This window comes from Rattus norvegicus, chromosome 16 (genome assembly GCF_036323735.1).
Source record: "Rattus norvegicus strain BN/NHsdMcwi chromosome 16, GRCr8, whole genome shotgun sequence".
Lineage (NCBI taxonomy): Eukaryota > Metazoa > Chordata > Mammalia > Rodentia > Muridae > Rattus > Rattus norvegicus.
Genome location: NC_086034.1, coordinates 20,141,256 through 20,153,217, shown reverse-complemented (window position 1 = coordinate 20,153,217; position 11,962 = coordinate 20,141,256). Strand labels below are relative to the sequence as shown.

The window sequence follows — 11,962 nt, the reverse complement described above, 5'->3', positions numbered from 1 at the left end:
CCCAGCCTCTGATATCAATGATTGATAAATGGGGACTCACAAAACTTAAAAACCTCTGTAAAGCAAAGGACACCATCAAAAGGACAAAAGAGAAGCCTACATTTTGGGAAAAGATCGTCATCAGTCTTACACTTCACAGAGAAATAATGGTTAAAATATATAAAAAGCCCAAAAAGTTAGACAGCAATAAACCAATCTGAATATGGTGTACAGTGGTAAACGAAGCATTCCCAGCCGAGGATGCTCAGGAGGCCGAGAGACATCAAATGCTCATCTTCAGTCATCACTGAATGCAGATCAGAAGTACCCTGAGTCCATCCTACACCAGTCAGAGCAGCCAGAATCAAAACCTCAAGGGACAGCCATGCTGACAAGGATACTGAGCAAAGGGAACATTCCTCCATTGTTGGTGGGAGAGACATTAAAATCCCTTTTCTTTTTTTTTCTTTTTCTTTTTTTCAGAGCTGGGGACCGAACCCAGGGCCTTGCGCTTGCTAGGCAAGTGCTCTACCGCTGAGCTAAATCTCCAACCCCTAAAATCCCTTTTGAAAAGCAATTTGGCGGGTTTTTTTTTTCCAAAAATTTTGAAATAATTTTTACCTTAAGACACAACTATGTCAATCATGGGCATATACCCCAAACTTGCTCCACCATACCACCCAAGCACACTTGCTTAGCTATGTTCATAAAACCTCTCCTTGTAATAGCCATGGACAGGAGACAACTGAAAAACTGATTAAGGAAATGTGGTATATTTGCACAATGAAATAATACTCAGCTATGAAAAACATGGAATTTGAGAAAACTGCAGGCAAATGGATGGGATTGGCAAACATCATATTGGATGAGGTAACTGAAACCGAGAAGGACAGGCATGGTATGTACTCACTTAAAGGTGAGGACCTTAGCAGCCATAAATTACAGAATAACCAGGCCACAGTGCACAGACCTAAAGAACCTAAGTAATGAGGGCCCAAGGGAAGATGCGTGAATCTCACTCAGGAGAGAAAATGAAATAGATATCAGGATTCGATTGAGGGAGGGAAATTAGTAGGATGGGGAGGGGAACTAAGGTGCAGAGCAGGTGTGGTGTGGGAGCTGGGACAGAAGATACCAGTGGAGAGGCATCTCTGTGGTGAAACAAAGACCAGGAACCATGGGGGCTCTTAGCAGTCTATCTATGGAGCTGAGACTTGCAGAGCCTACTAGCAGCAGGTGATATACAGCTTTCAGTGGTCATCTTCTGTACACAGGGGAGACTTCCAGGAGAAGGAGGAGAACACCAAAGCACTCAGAAAAACATCAACCCAAAATTTATCCTACCAGCAAGATATGCAGGTTAAAATGGAACGGACATTAAGGAGATACCAAACCAATAACTGGACCAACTTGAGACCCACCCTGTGGGAGAGAGCCAGTCTTTGACTCCATTAATGATATTTTGCTATGCTTGCAGACAGAAACCTTGGATAATTCTTCTGAGAGTCTTCATCAAGCCCTGGATAGAAACAGATGTACACACCCACAGCCAAATAAATATCAGGTGGAGGTTGGGGCGTCTTGTGAAAGAGTTGGGGGAAGGATATTGAATTCAAAGGAGGACAGTGCCATTGAAGGTTCAGAAACACAACAAGAAAACCTACAGATTAACCAACAGGGGCCCATGAGGGCTCACAGGGACTGAACCACCTATCAAAGAGCACGTCAGGGCTGCACATAGACCCCATATTCAGAGGTAGCAGACGTGCAGCTTCACGTGCTCTTCATGTGGACTCCTGATTTACTGAAGTGAGGGCAGGTTCTCATTCTGTTGCCTGCATTTGGTTTCCTTTCTGCTAGCTGGGCTGCCTTGTGTGGTCACAGTAGGAGAGGAGCTAAAATGTCCGCACTATTTTATCTAGGGTGAATAAGACCAGCTACAATATAGTAAATTTATATATGATATAAAAAATCTTACCTTCCAAAAATCTTACATGCTTCACTTCTTTTTTATGTGCTGGTCTTCTTGCACTGTGGCATAGATTTATAAGTTATGGTTATTGTACTATTCATAAGAAAAACATTTAGCGAGCATTTGAAGCCCTTTATATTTCAGTCCCCTGTATCTTAGTTTAGATGTTCACAAACAATGTTTTTTGAAACCGGATCTCACTATGTAGCCATGCTGGTCTGAAACCCACGCCATAGACCATGTTGTACTTAACTCACAAAGGTCTGTGTGTCTCCTACCTCCCACAGTCTGGGATGTAATTCATGGAACTACAGGTCTAGTCAAACAATTTTGAATTTATTTTTCAGCAATTCACTATGACTGTTGACTGGTATCCTTGCGACTTTCTCAAGAGAAAACATGAGGCATGGTTAGCTTTTAAATAGAACACAAACTAAAAGGCTCAAGCATGCATACACACAATCAATCAATCTCTCTCTCTGTCTCTCTCTCTGTCTCTCTCTCTCTCTCTGACACTCTGTCTCTCTCTCTGTCTCTCTCTCTGTCTCTCTCTGTCTCTCTCTCTGTCTCTCTCTGTCTGTCTCTGTCTCTGTCTCTGTCTCTCTCTCTCTCTCTCTCTCTCTGTCTCTCTGTCTCTCTCTCCTCCCTCCCTCTTAAAAACTCTAAAGAGAATATTTGCCTTGCTCAGGGATGTATGGCAGTAGACTCTTAGGGAACACTAGGAGGAAAGATTCCAGGTCTGCAAGGAGATAAGAACTCCAGAGGACAAACAACAAAGTGAAATAACCTGGACGCCTGGGGCTCTCAGAGACTGAACCACCAACCACAGAACATACACGGGCTGGACTCACACCTTCCCACTCATATGTAGCAGAAGAGCAGCTAGGTTTTCATATGGGTCCCAGTCAACTGGGATGGGGCCTATCAAAAAGCTGTTGCTTATACATGGGATACCTCCTTCTAGCTGAGCTGCCTTGTCTGACCTTGGAGAGAGAGGAAGTGTCTACCCTTGCAGAGACTTGAAGTGCCAGGGTGTGGGGATACATAGGGGATCCATGACTGCTCAGAGGTGAAGGGGAAGGGGAACCAGAAAGGACTGTGGAATAGGGAGACTGAGACAGGGTCAGTGAGTTTGATGTAAAATGAATAAGAAAAAATAAAATTAAATATTTCAAAGAGCATTAAGTTTTGAAAGGAGAGTGAGCTCTCTCTAGAAAGGCTCACCTTAAAGCACAGATCTGTTGTCTGGAAATAATGGCTCAACATAAACATTAGGTAAACATGTGTACTAAACAGGGAATTTCAGCATAATAATTTTATTTCATATGGAAGGGTATATAGCTTTGTAAGATCAATTTTTTTAGAGCTAAACATTCACAAAATCTAGGAGAAGATTTATAATTCTAAAATACCAGAATATGTGGAAGGAAATGAACTATTTATATATCCACATTAAAAGCTCCATCTGAAATGTGATACAAAAATGTCTTGGAGTGCAATATCACCAACATTGCTAGTTAATTACAGGATGAAAGTTTACCGAACACCTCCTAGCAAAAGGTTGTTTTCTACTGCATTGGACATTTCAAACAGATCATTAGGAAACACTATTTATTACCTGTGATTATGTAACATATAATTCTAAAGATATGGCTTATACTGTCATTTTTAAGGTCAGAAATTATAAAATTTCAGACTCAGGGACTGGGGGTGTTTATTCATGGTAGAACATTTGCCAATGACACACATGACCTTTAATTCAGTGGCAAACTGTGTCAGAATAAAAAATACTGAAGTGGACCAACAGCTGATCTAGCTTATTCTTTGTCTTGGTTCATGACTCACGAACTGAACTACTGAGCTATGTAGTACTCCTGGTACTGCTGTTCTTTTGTTGTGTTGGAACAGTCTCTTTTCTAGCTCATATTTCGTGTGTAATAAGCTTTCTAAATATTTCTCTCAGAGTTTTTCAAATCATTTAATATCATATTAATATTCCTGACTTAAGCAATTCTCACCATCAAGAACAACACTAAGATTGTAGAAGAGAAGAAACTGTACCTGTTTGACACTTGCACGGCCTTTGCATCTGCACTCATTGATTCTAAGAAGTTTATCATTTCAGTCTGATTTTCATATGTTGCAAGTTGCAGTGGTGTCAAGCCATACTGTAAAGAAAACAATATTACATTTTATAAAACAACTTGTTTCTCAACTGAAAGTTCATCACAGATTTTGTGAACATAAACACACACTGTACTGAGTCACAAGGCATCATTTTTCCTACAACACCTGCTGTGCTTTCCACACACAGCTCTCTTCTTCCCTTTGACACATCTTTTGTCTACACAACACTGCATATGAACACCAATCCCTTCCAGAATTTTCACCAAACACTCAATGGTTCCAATCTTCTTAGCTCCAAAGACTAGGACCTCCATGGACACAACCCCAAAATATAAAGTTTGGTATGCCCCTGTTGAAGGAGTGTGCTCAAGAGGTATCTGGAGCAGAGTTTCTCAATCTGCACTCCAAATATATTTCTTTTCTAAACTAAGAATTATCTCCCAAGGGCAATAGCATCTTCTATGAATACCAAAACTTTTGAAAATCATAAAAATGTTTTGTATATTTTCTCAATGATCAGATTTTCTAATTTGCCTGACACCTCTCTCCTTTCCCAGTCTGCCCTCATTCCTGAGCCAAACACACATCAATACCTTCTTAGCAGCAACCCAGTTCTATATATTCTACAATCATTAAACTTGAAATGTATTTCTTTTCCTTGTTGGTGTAGATGTGATGTGATGTGATGTGTGTGTGTATGTGTGTGTGTGTGTGTGTGTGTCTGTGTGTGTGTGTGTGTGTGTGTAATCCTAAAGCCTATAATCTTGAATTTCAAACTTAAAGTCAACGCTGAGACAAAGTATGCTATTCTGTGGGTTTTTTGGCACTAATTATAAATACACACACACACAGACACACACACACACACACACACACACACACACACACACACATATATTTAAAGAGAAAAAGCGTTCCTCTGAACACATTCAGTGAGAATGCTTGAGGTTCTGCATGTAGAAAATAGGTCTGAGTGTCCCAGCTAGAAGTAGCTAGAAGTGCATTGGGAATGAAGTTGAATGACCTTTACCTCTGTTTTGGCTTCAATATCTACGTTGTACTCCAGGAGCATCTTTACAATTGCTATGCTGCCCCTGGAAATGGCATGGTGAAAGGCTGTATTCCCACTGTAATCCATCAAATTTGGATTAGCATTGTGCCTGAGCAATACACAAACACAATGTGTGTTGTCCCGCTGCGCAGCCTGTGGAAATTGTACAAAGAAATACATCTTCACTTCAAGGAAGCCAAGGGAGACATTTCTACAATGGCACTGAATAGTTTCTCTGAAATCAGACAGAGTTTTAGTTATTCATATTTTCCCTCCATTTTGACACAAGGTCTTCTTAAATACTCCAGGCTTGACTCATTTAATGATCTCCCCACCACATCTTTTTCCAAGTGGTAGAATTAAGGGGTTCTACCAACCCACCTAGATGTCCTAAGCACTCAGGTCTGTGTGGTTGGCTGTCACAATGCAGAGATTGCTTGTTTGCTTAGATTTTGTTCTTTTTGCCAATGTGATACATGCTTAATACTCCTGGAAAGATCCTCACTTGAGGAATTGGACTGGCCTCTGGGGCACTGTGTGGAACTATTTTTTTTTTTTATTTAGACAGAAGTAGGAAAGCCCAAAGTCTTGTGGTAGGGGCATGCCTGAGTTCAAAGTTGTATAAAAAAAAAGCTGAGCAAACCTGGGTAAAAGCCATGGAAAGCTGCATTCTCCCCTGATCTCTAGTTTAGTTCTTCCCCCCAGTTCCTGATTTGAGTTCCTGACCAGGTTTCCCATGAGGATCAACTGGGATGAATAAATGTAAGCTAAATAACTTTTTCCTCTCCTGAGTAAGTTTTGGTCTGTGTTTTCTCACAACAACAGAAACCAAACAAGGACACCTCTAATCCATTTCATACCAAAACAGATGGCCAATAGCTACCTTAATCAACGGTGTGCAGCCTTCATCATCCTGGATGTTAATGTTGGACTTATTTTCTAATAACAGTGTCACTACATCTGGATGGTTGTGGGCACTCGCATAATGCAGCGATGTCCTGCAAATTGAAAACACATTTAGCAACATCTCTGAATTCCCAGTAAGACTATCATCACCTGTAAGTACTACATAATATGAAGGTGATTTCTATCTGATGGAAGAAAGTAACTACAATGTTCTTATTTATTGAGGTCTACTCAAATGTTCATTTACTGTGCTAGGGATATGGTACATGACTCTTCCTATTTAAGGCAGGTGTTCTATCCTGACCTTCTTCGCTGCTCAAAGCAGCCTGTCTGAATCCTAGAAAAGTTCCCAAATTGATCTCAGCTTGAATTTAAGTCATACTCTAATATCTGGAACTTACTAGTTACTCCTCGGTATTTTCAGGAGCTCCATGACTCCATGTCCCCATCCAAGGGATGAACATTAAACATATCTTAATAGGGGCTACTCTGATGTTTCAGTTCGAATGGGGAAGAAATCTGCTACAACACTACAAGCATTTCCAGCTCCTGAGAGCTCAGCATTTCCTGATCATGGTAATGATTTCTCTTCCTAGTGATAACAAACAGAACTATTCTGTGAGAGAAAAACAGGATTTTATCAGCAGTACACATAAAAAAATTCATATAAAAGAAGTTTACATTTCTTAATCCTCCTATCTTATCCATTGTGGTTACCTTCATTTTCATTCACATTTTACCCTCTCTAAGAATGGAAGGTCATTTAACCTTTTTATTAGTTTACAACTATAATTAGCAATACTTTTAGCACTTTACAAAATTAAAGGTAATTATCATGCAACCCATTGTGGCCTACATTAAACAAAAATATGTCACAATCGACAGGTAAGTGGCAATTTTACCGGTCACTTGCATCTATGTACATTTTTAACAGTGAACAAAATATAAGCCCTCAGTCCTCAATACTTTCTTTTATTTTTATTTTCACATTTCATTTTTTATGCCCATATGTAACACTTCTATACTCGGTATAGAAACCAGGACCTCATGCTTTGCCATATATTGATCAATGTGCCCATGGACTCACACCAAAATCAGGTAAATATTGCTACAAGGTAATAACCTATGGTGGCATAGCTGCCTTGCTTGAGATTCATAGAGTTTCAGTAAAATGAAAGAAGGGTTCCAAAGAGTAATGTTCATTTCATGTTATATTTAAATTTATAGAATGTAAGGAAGCTTGACTGGGCAGAGAAATGAAGTTTTACAAATGGGAAGATCTTGAGAGATATTAGAACGTGTATTCTACACAGGGGATATCTAAGTTACATGTGGGGAATAAATGGACTGACAGAATGAAAAATTACCATTGGACAATTCAGTGTTTTTAAAGAAAATATTCAATGAACAGAAGAATATTTTAAAACTAAACTTCATTCTTGTATTCTTTATATGAAGCTCCACCTTAAAGACTAATTAACATCTTAGAATAACAAAATGATCAAGAAGCATGTGAACTAGGGAAAATATGCTGGTGTGTCATCGATTCCCCTTCAACCATAAAGACAGGATATAAGAATGAGGTGCTAACCTTTAAAAGTCTTGGAAAAATCAGGAATTCAAAGCTTACTATAAACATAGGAAAAGCAATATACAGCAAACCAATAGCCTACATCAAACTAAATTGAGAGAAAGTTGAAGGAATACCACTAAAATCAGGGAGTAGTCAAGGATGCCCCCTTAAACAAATTCAGCAAAGTGGCTGGATACAAAATTAACTCAAACAAATCAGTAGCCTTTCTCTATTCAAAGGATGAACAGGCTAAGAAAGGAATTAGGGAAACAACACCTTCAGAATAATCACAAATAAAATAAAATAACCCAGTGTGACTCTAACCAAGCAAGTGAAAATCCTGTTTGGTAAGAACTTCAAGTCTCTGAAGAAAGAATAGAAGATCTCATAAGATGGAAAGATCTCCCATTCTCACAGATTGGCAGGATTAACATTATAAAATTGGGCATCTGTCCAAAAGCAATCTACTGATTCGACGCAATCTCCATCAAAATTCTAACTCCATTCCCCATGGAGGTAGAAAGAGCGATTTGGAAATTCACTTGCATTAACAAAAAAACAGGATCCTGAGAACTATACTCAACAAGAAAAAAAATTCTGGGGGAATCACCCTCCCTAACCTTAAGCTGTATTACAGAGCAATAGTGATAAAAATGTTATGATACTGGTACAGCGATAGGCAAGTAGATCAATGGAATAGAATAGGAGACCCAGAAATGAACCCATACACCTACCTATGGTCACTTGATTTTTAACAAAAGAACTAAAACCATCTAGTGGGAAAAAGATAGCTTTTTCAACAACTGGTGCTGAATCAACTGGCACTCAGCATGTAGACTGCAAATCAAACCTTTCTTATCACCCTGTACACAGTTAAAATCCAAGCAAATCAAGGATCTCCACATAAAACCAGATATACTCAACTTAAAAGAAGAAAACATGGGGAAGAGCCTAGAATACATGAGCCTGGAATACTTGGGAAAATTTCCTGAACAGAACAGCAATAGTTTATTCTCCAAGATCAAGAATCAACAAATGGGACCTCATCAAATTGCAAAGCTTCTGTAAGGCAAAGTGTACTGTCATTAGAAGAAAATGGCTACTAACAGATTGGAAAAGATTTTTATGAATCCTACATCTGATAGAAGGCTTACATCCAATATACACATAGAATTCAAATAGTTGGACTCCAGAGAATCAAATTACTCTATTACAAAATGGGGAGCAGAGCTAAACAAAGAATTCTCAATTGAGGAATATCAAATGGCCAAAAAGAACCTAAATGACTGGTCAACATCTTTAGTCATCAGAGAAAATGCAAATCAGTACCACCCTGTGATTCAACGCCACACCAGTCAGAGTGGCTAAGATCAAAACTCAGGCAACAGAGGTAGGCGAGGATTTGGAGAAGGAGGAACACTCCTCCTTTGTAGGTGGGAGAGCAAGCTGGGACAACTCTGGAAATCTGTTTGGAGGACCCAGCTTTACACACTCCTGTGCATATACACAAAAAGGGCTCCAATATAAAACAAAGAAACATATTCCATAACATTCACAACAGCCTTATTTACAATAGCCAGGAGCTGGAGAGAACCCAGATATCCGTTCATCTAAAGAGTTCACATGGAAAGACCCCTGGCTTCAACTGCATATGTAGAAGAGGATGGCCTTGTTGGGCACCAATAAGAGGAGAAGCTCGTGGTCCTGCCAAGGCTCTAGCCCCAGTGGAACGGAATGCTAAGGCAGGGAATCCGGAAGGAGTGGGCAAACGGGTGGGGGTGAACCCTCATATAAGAGGAGGAGGGACGATGAGCAAGGGGGTTCATGGTAAGAACCCACACACACACAGAGAAAAAGGAATGAGGGGCTGGGGTAGTTGTTAAAACTCAACTGGTAAAGCATTTGTCCTGAAAACCTGACTGCTGATCTTGGGATAAGGGGATCCGCAAAGCTCACTTGCCTACAAGTGTGAGGATCAGTGTGCTCCAAGACAGTAAATAAAGCACACCATGGACTTGCTTGAGTGGAGTCTCCAGAACAGAGGGACGATGGGCTGGAACCCACAGGGAGGCCTGCTTGCCTGAGCTCAGGCCTTAGAACCCCATGGTGGTACAACATAACTAGCAGTCGACATTGTCTCTGACCACCACACCCTAAGCTCCACACGTGTGGGGCACAGGAAGTGAGATGAGGACAATCTCTGTCCTTCACATGTGTATCGATGTAAAAACAACAGTACAGAAGGTGATTACATGGGAGCATGGTCACAGTTCCAGTTCTAAATGTCTTTGATCCATTATTATTTTATACTATATTATTATATTGTATCATATACATTATATTATATTATACATTATTATATTGCATCATATTATGTATTAAGAAAGTCGTCATAGAAACAGGGGGAGTGGGAAGTGGGATGGAAGAGGCAGGACAGGACATAACATTGAAATGTAAATGTATGAACTATCTAATAAAAATGAAAAAACAGAAAACAACAACAACAACAAAGAAGAAAGAAAATCTAGATAGGGGTCTTGGCAATAACAGCTCTAGTTTTGTTTAGTAGAGAACTCAGTTTGATTGCTAAGACACACAGGGCAGCTCACAACTGTCTATAGCTGCAGTTCCAGGGGATCCTGCACCAGGTTCTATCACAATGGTACACAGAAAATACACAGAGGCAAAACAACGGTATTTATGTGTGTGAGTGTGTGTGTCTTTTTGTATGTTTACAAAATGTAAGGGTTAACATAAGAATAAAATTATGTAGTTTCATTAAGGCCTAGGAGCTGCTGTTCCACAGTGTGGAGGTCTCATACGACTAAGAGCATTTAGCAGGTATAAAACCCAGGGGTCCCCAGTGAAAATGAGCCTATGTATGACCACTCTCTACCCTCAGATTGTAGCCCTGGAAGTTGATTTGTCTTCCTCCTTAGCCCTGAGTGTCCCTAACAGTTCCCACCCTCCTCCTTTTACTCCCCTCATCAATTTGAAGCCCCATTACCTGCCCCTCCAATCAGATTCATCCACATGATGATGACACTCATGGATCATACTTTCAATTTTCTCCACGTCCCCAACACAGGCCGCTCTTTGTAATCGACCCACGGGATCATACCCAATCAGATAGAGGGGAAATTTCGTCGTTTTCTTTTGACGCAGGCATCCAAAACCAGGACAGGAGCGCCACAGACGGGTGTACCAGCGTCCCCTTCTGGGGAACTTCAATGCCAGAGCATCATATTCAAAATCTTCCTCCATTATGGAGCGCTAGGGCCGCCCAGGACCTTCTTACTCTCTCTTCCCTCCCATTTAGCTAATCTCCACCTCCCAAATTATACGATAAGAGTTTGCTAAAATCACCAATTCTTGCCAAAGAAGTGTAGGCAAGACCTGCTCGTTCAGGGTTAACTGAACTATACTTCATCACCTAGTAACACAGCTGCACTGGCACCACCATAGTGACATGCTCTGAGCTCACAATGGAGCTGGCTTACGGACTGTACCCTATGCTTATGCTCCATGTGTGCCCCCCTCAGACTCCACTGTTAGGAGCCCAGCCCCCTCAGTGCTTGTTCAAAGCTCTGTCAATGTTGACGCTGAAGTAGATCTATTTGCATGGCCTTCAAAGGGAGTACTGAGGGCAGTTAGGGCAGCCATTGCAATCTGTAACCCTAAGACTGGCCTGATGGACCTAAAAAAATCATCCTGATTTGGCAAACCCAGACCCAAAACAACAAACATTTCATGTGTCTGCTGTTAAGGATGTTAGGTTTTAAGTATCTGATATGAGAACTACAATCTGGATAACCACACAGGATTCCTGACTATCTACTAGGGAACTAGGGAGCAGAAGAATATCGCCCCAGGAAGAGGAAGGAGTGTATAGTGTTGGGAAGAGATAAAAGCTAGAATAGGAGGGGTTAATGAGAGGGAACCAGGAGAAATGGGTAGAGGCAAAGGGTACACACTTCTACCTCCCTCGCATTTTTCAAGCCCCATTACCCTCCTTTCATATTCATCAACATGATGTTGACTGGAGTTGATCACTCTCTCCAGTGTATCCTGGTCACCTGCTGGCTGCATGTTGGAATGGGCATACAGATTCATACTTGATAAGGAAGAGGGTCAGTTTCTTTTTCTTAACCAGGCACCCACAGCCCTGGTATGCAAGCCTAGGTAAAGTAGGAAATAAGGGGAGGGACAACAAACACTAAAGTCCCTTTGAAAAAATTAAATGGAAATCTGCTACTCTATTAGCTTCCTATATGTATGGAATACATATGGAGCCAAAAACTAACATGACACGAGGCTCCACCTAGACATCTTGTGCCACCAAGTTACAAATCCA

The 11,962-nt window shown here is 40.6% G+C and overlaps 1 protein-coding gene across 1 annotated transcript; it reads right to left on the bottom strand.

Annotated features, from left to right (window-relative positions):
- Positions 1-1,449: 1,449 nt before the first annotated feature.
- Positions 1,450-11,494, bottom strand: LOC134482329 (ankyrin repeat domain-containing protein 7-like). The gene is made up of 4 exons (XM_063275819.1): positions 10,616-11,494; positions 6,013-6,127; positions 5,109-5,282; positions 1,450-4,119 (listed from the first exon to the last, which is right to left on the bottom strand). Exons 1-4 carry the CDS (start codon positions 10,870-10,872, stop codon positions 3,955-3,957), a joined length of 711 nt encoding a protein of 236 aa, XP_063131889.1. The 5' UTR covers positions 10,873-11,494; the 3' UTR covers positions 1,450-3,954.
- Between the last annotated feature and the right edge of the window lie 468 nt (positions 11,495-11,962).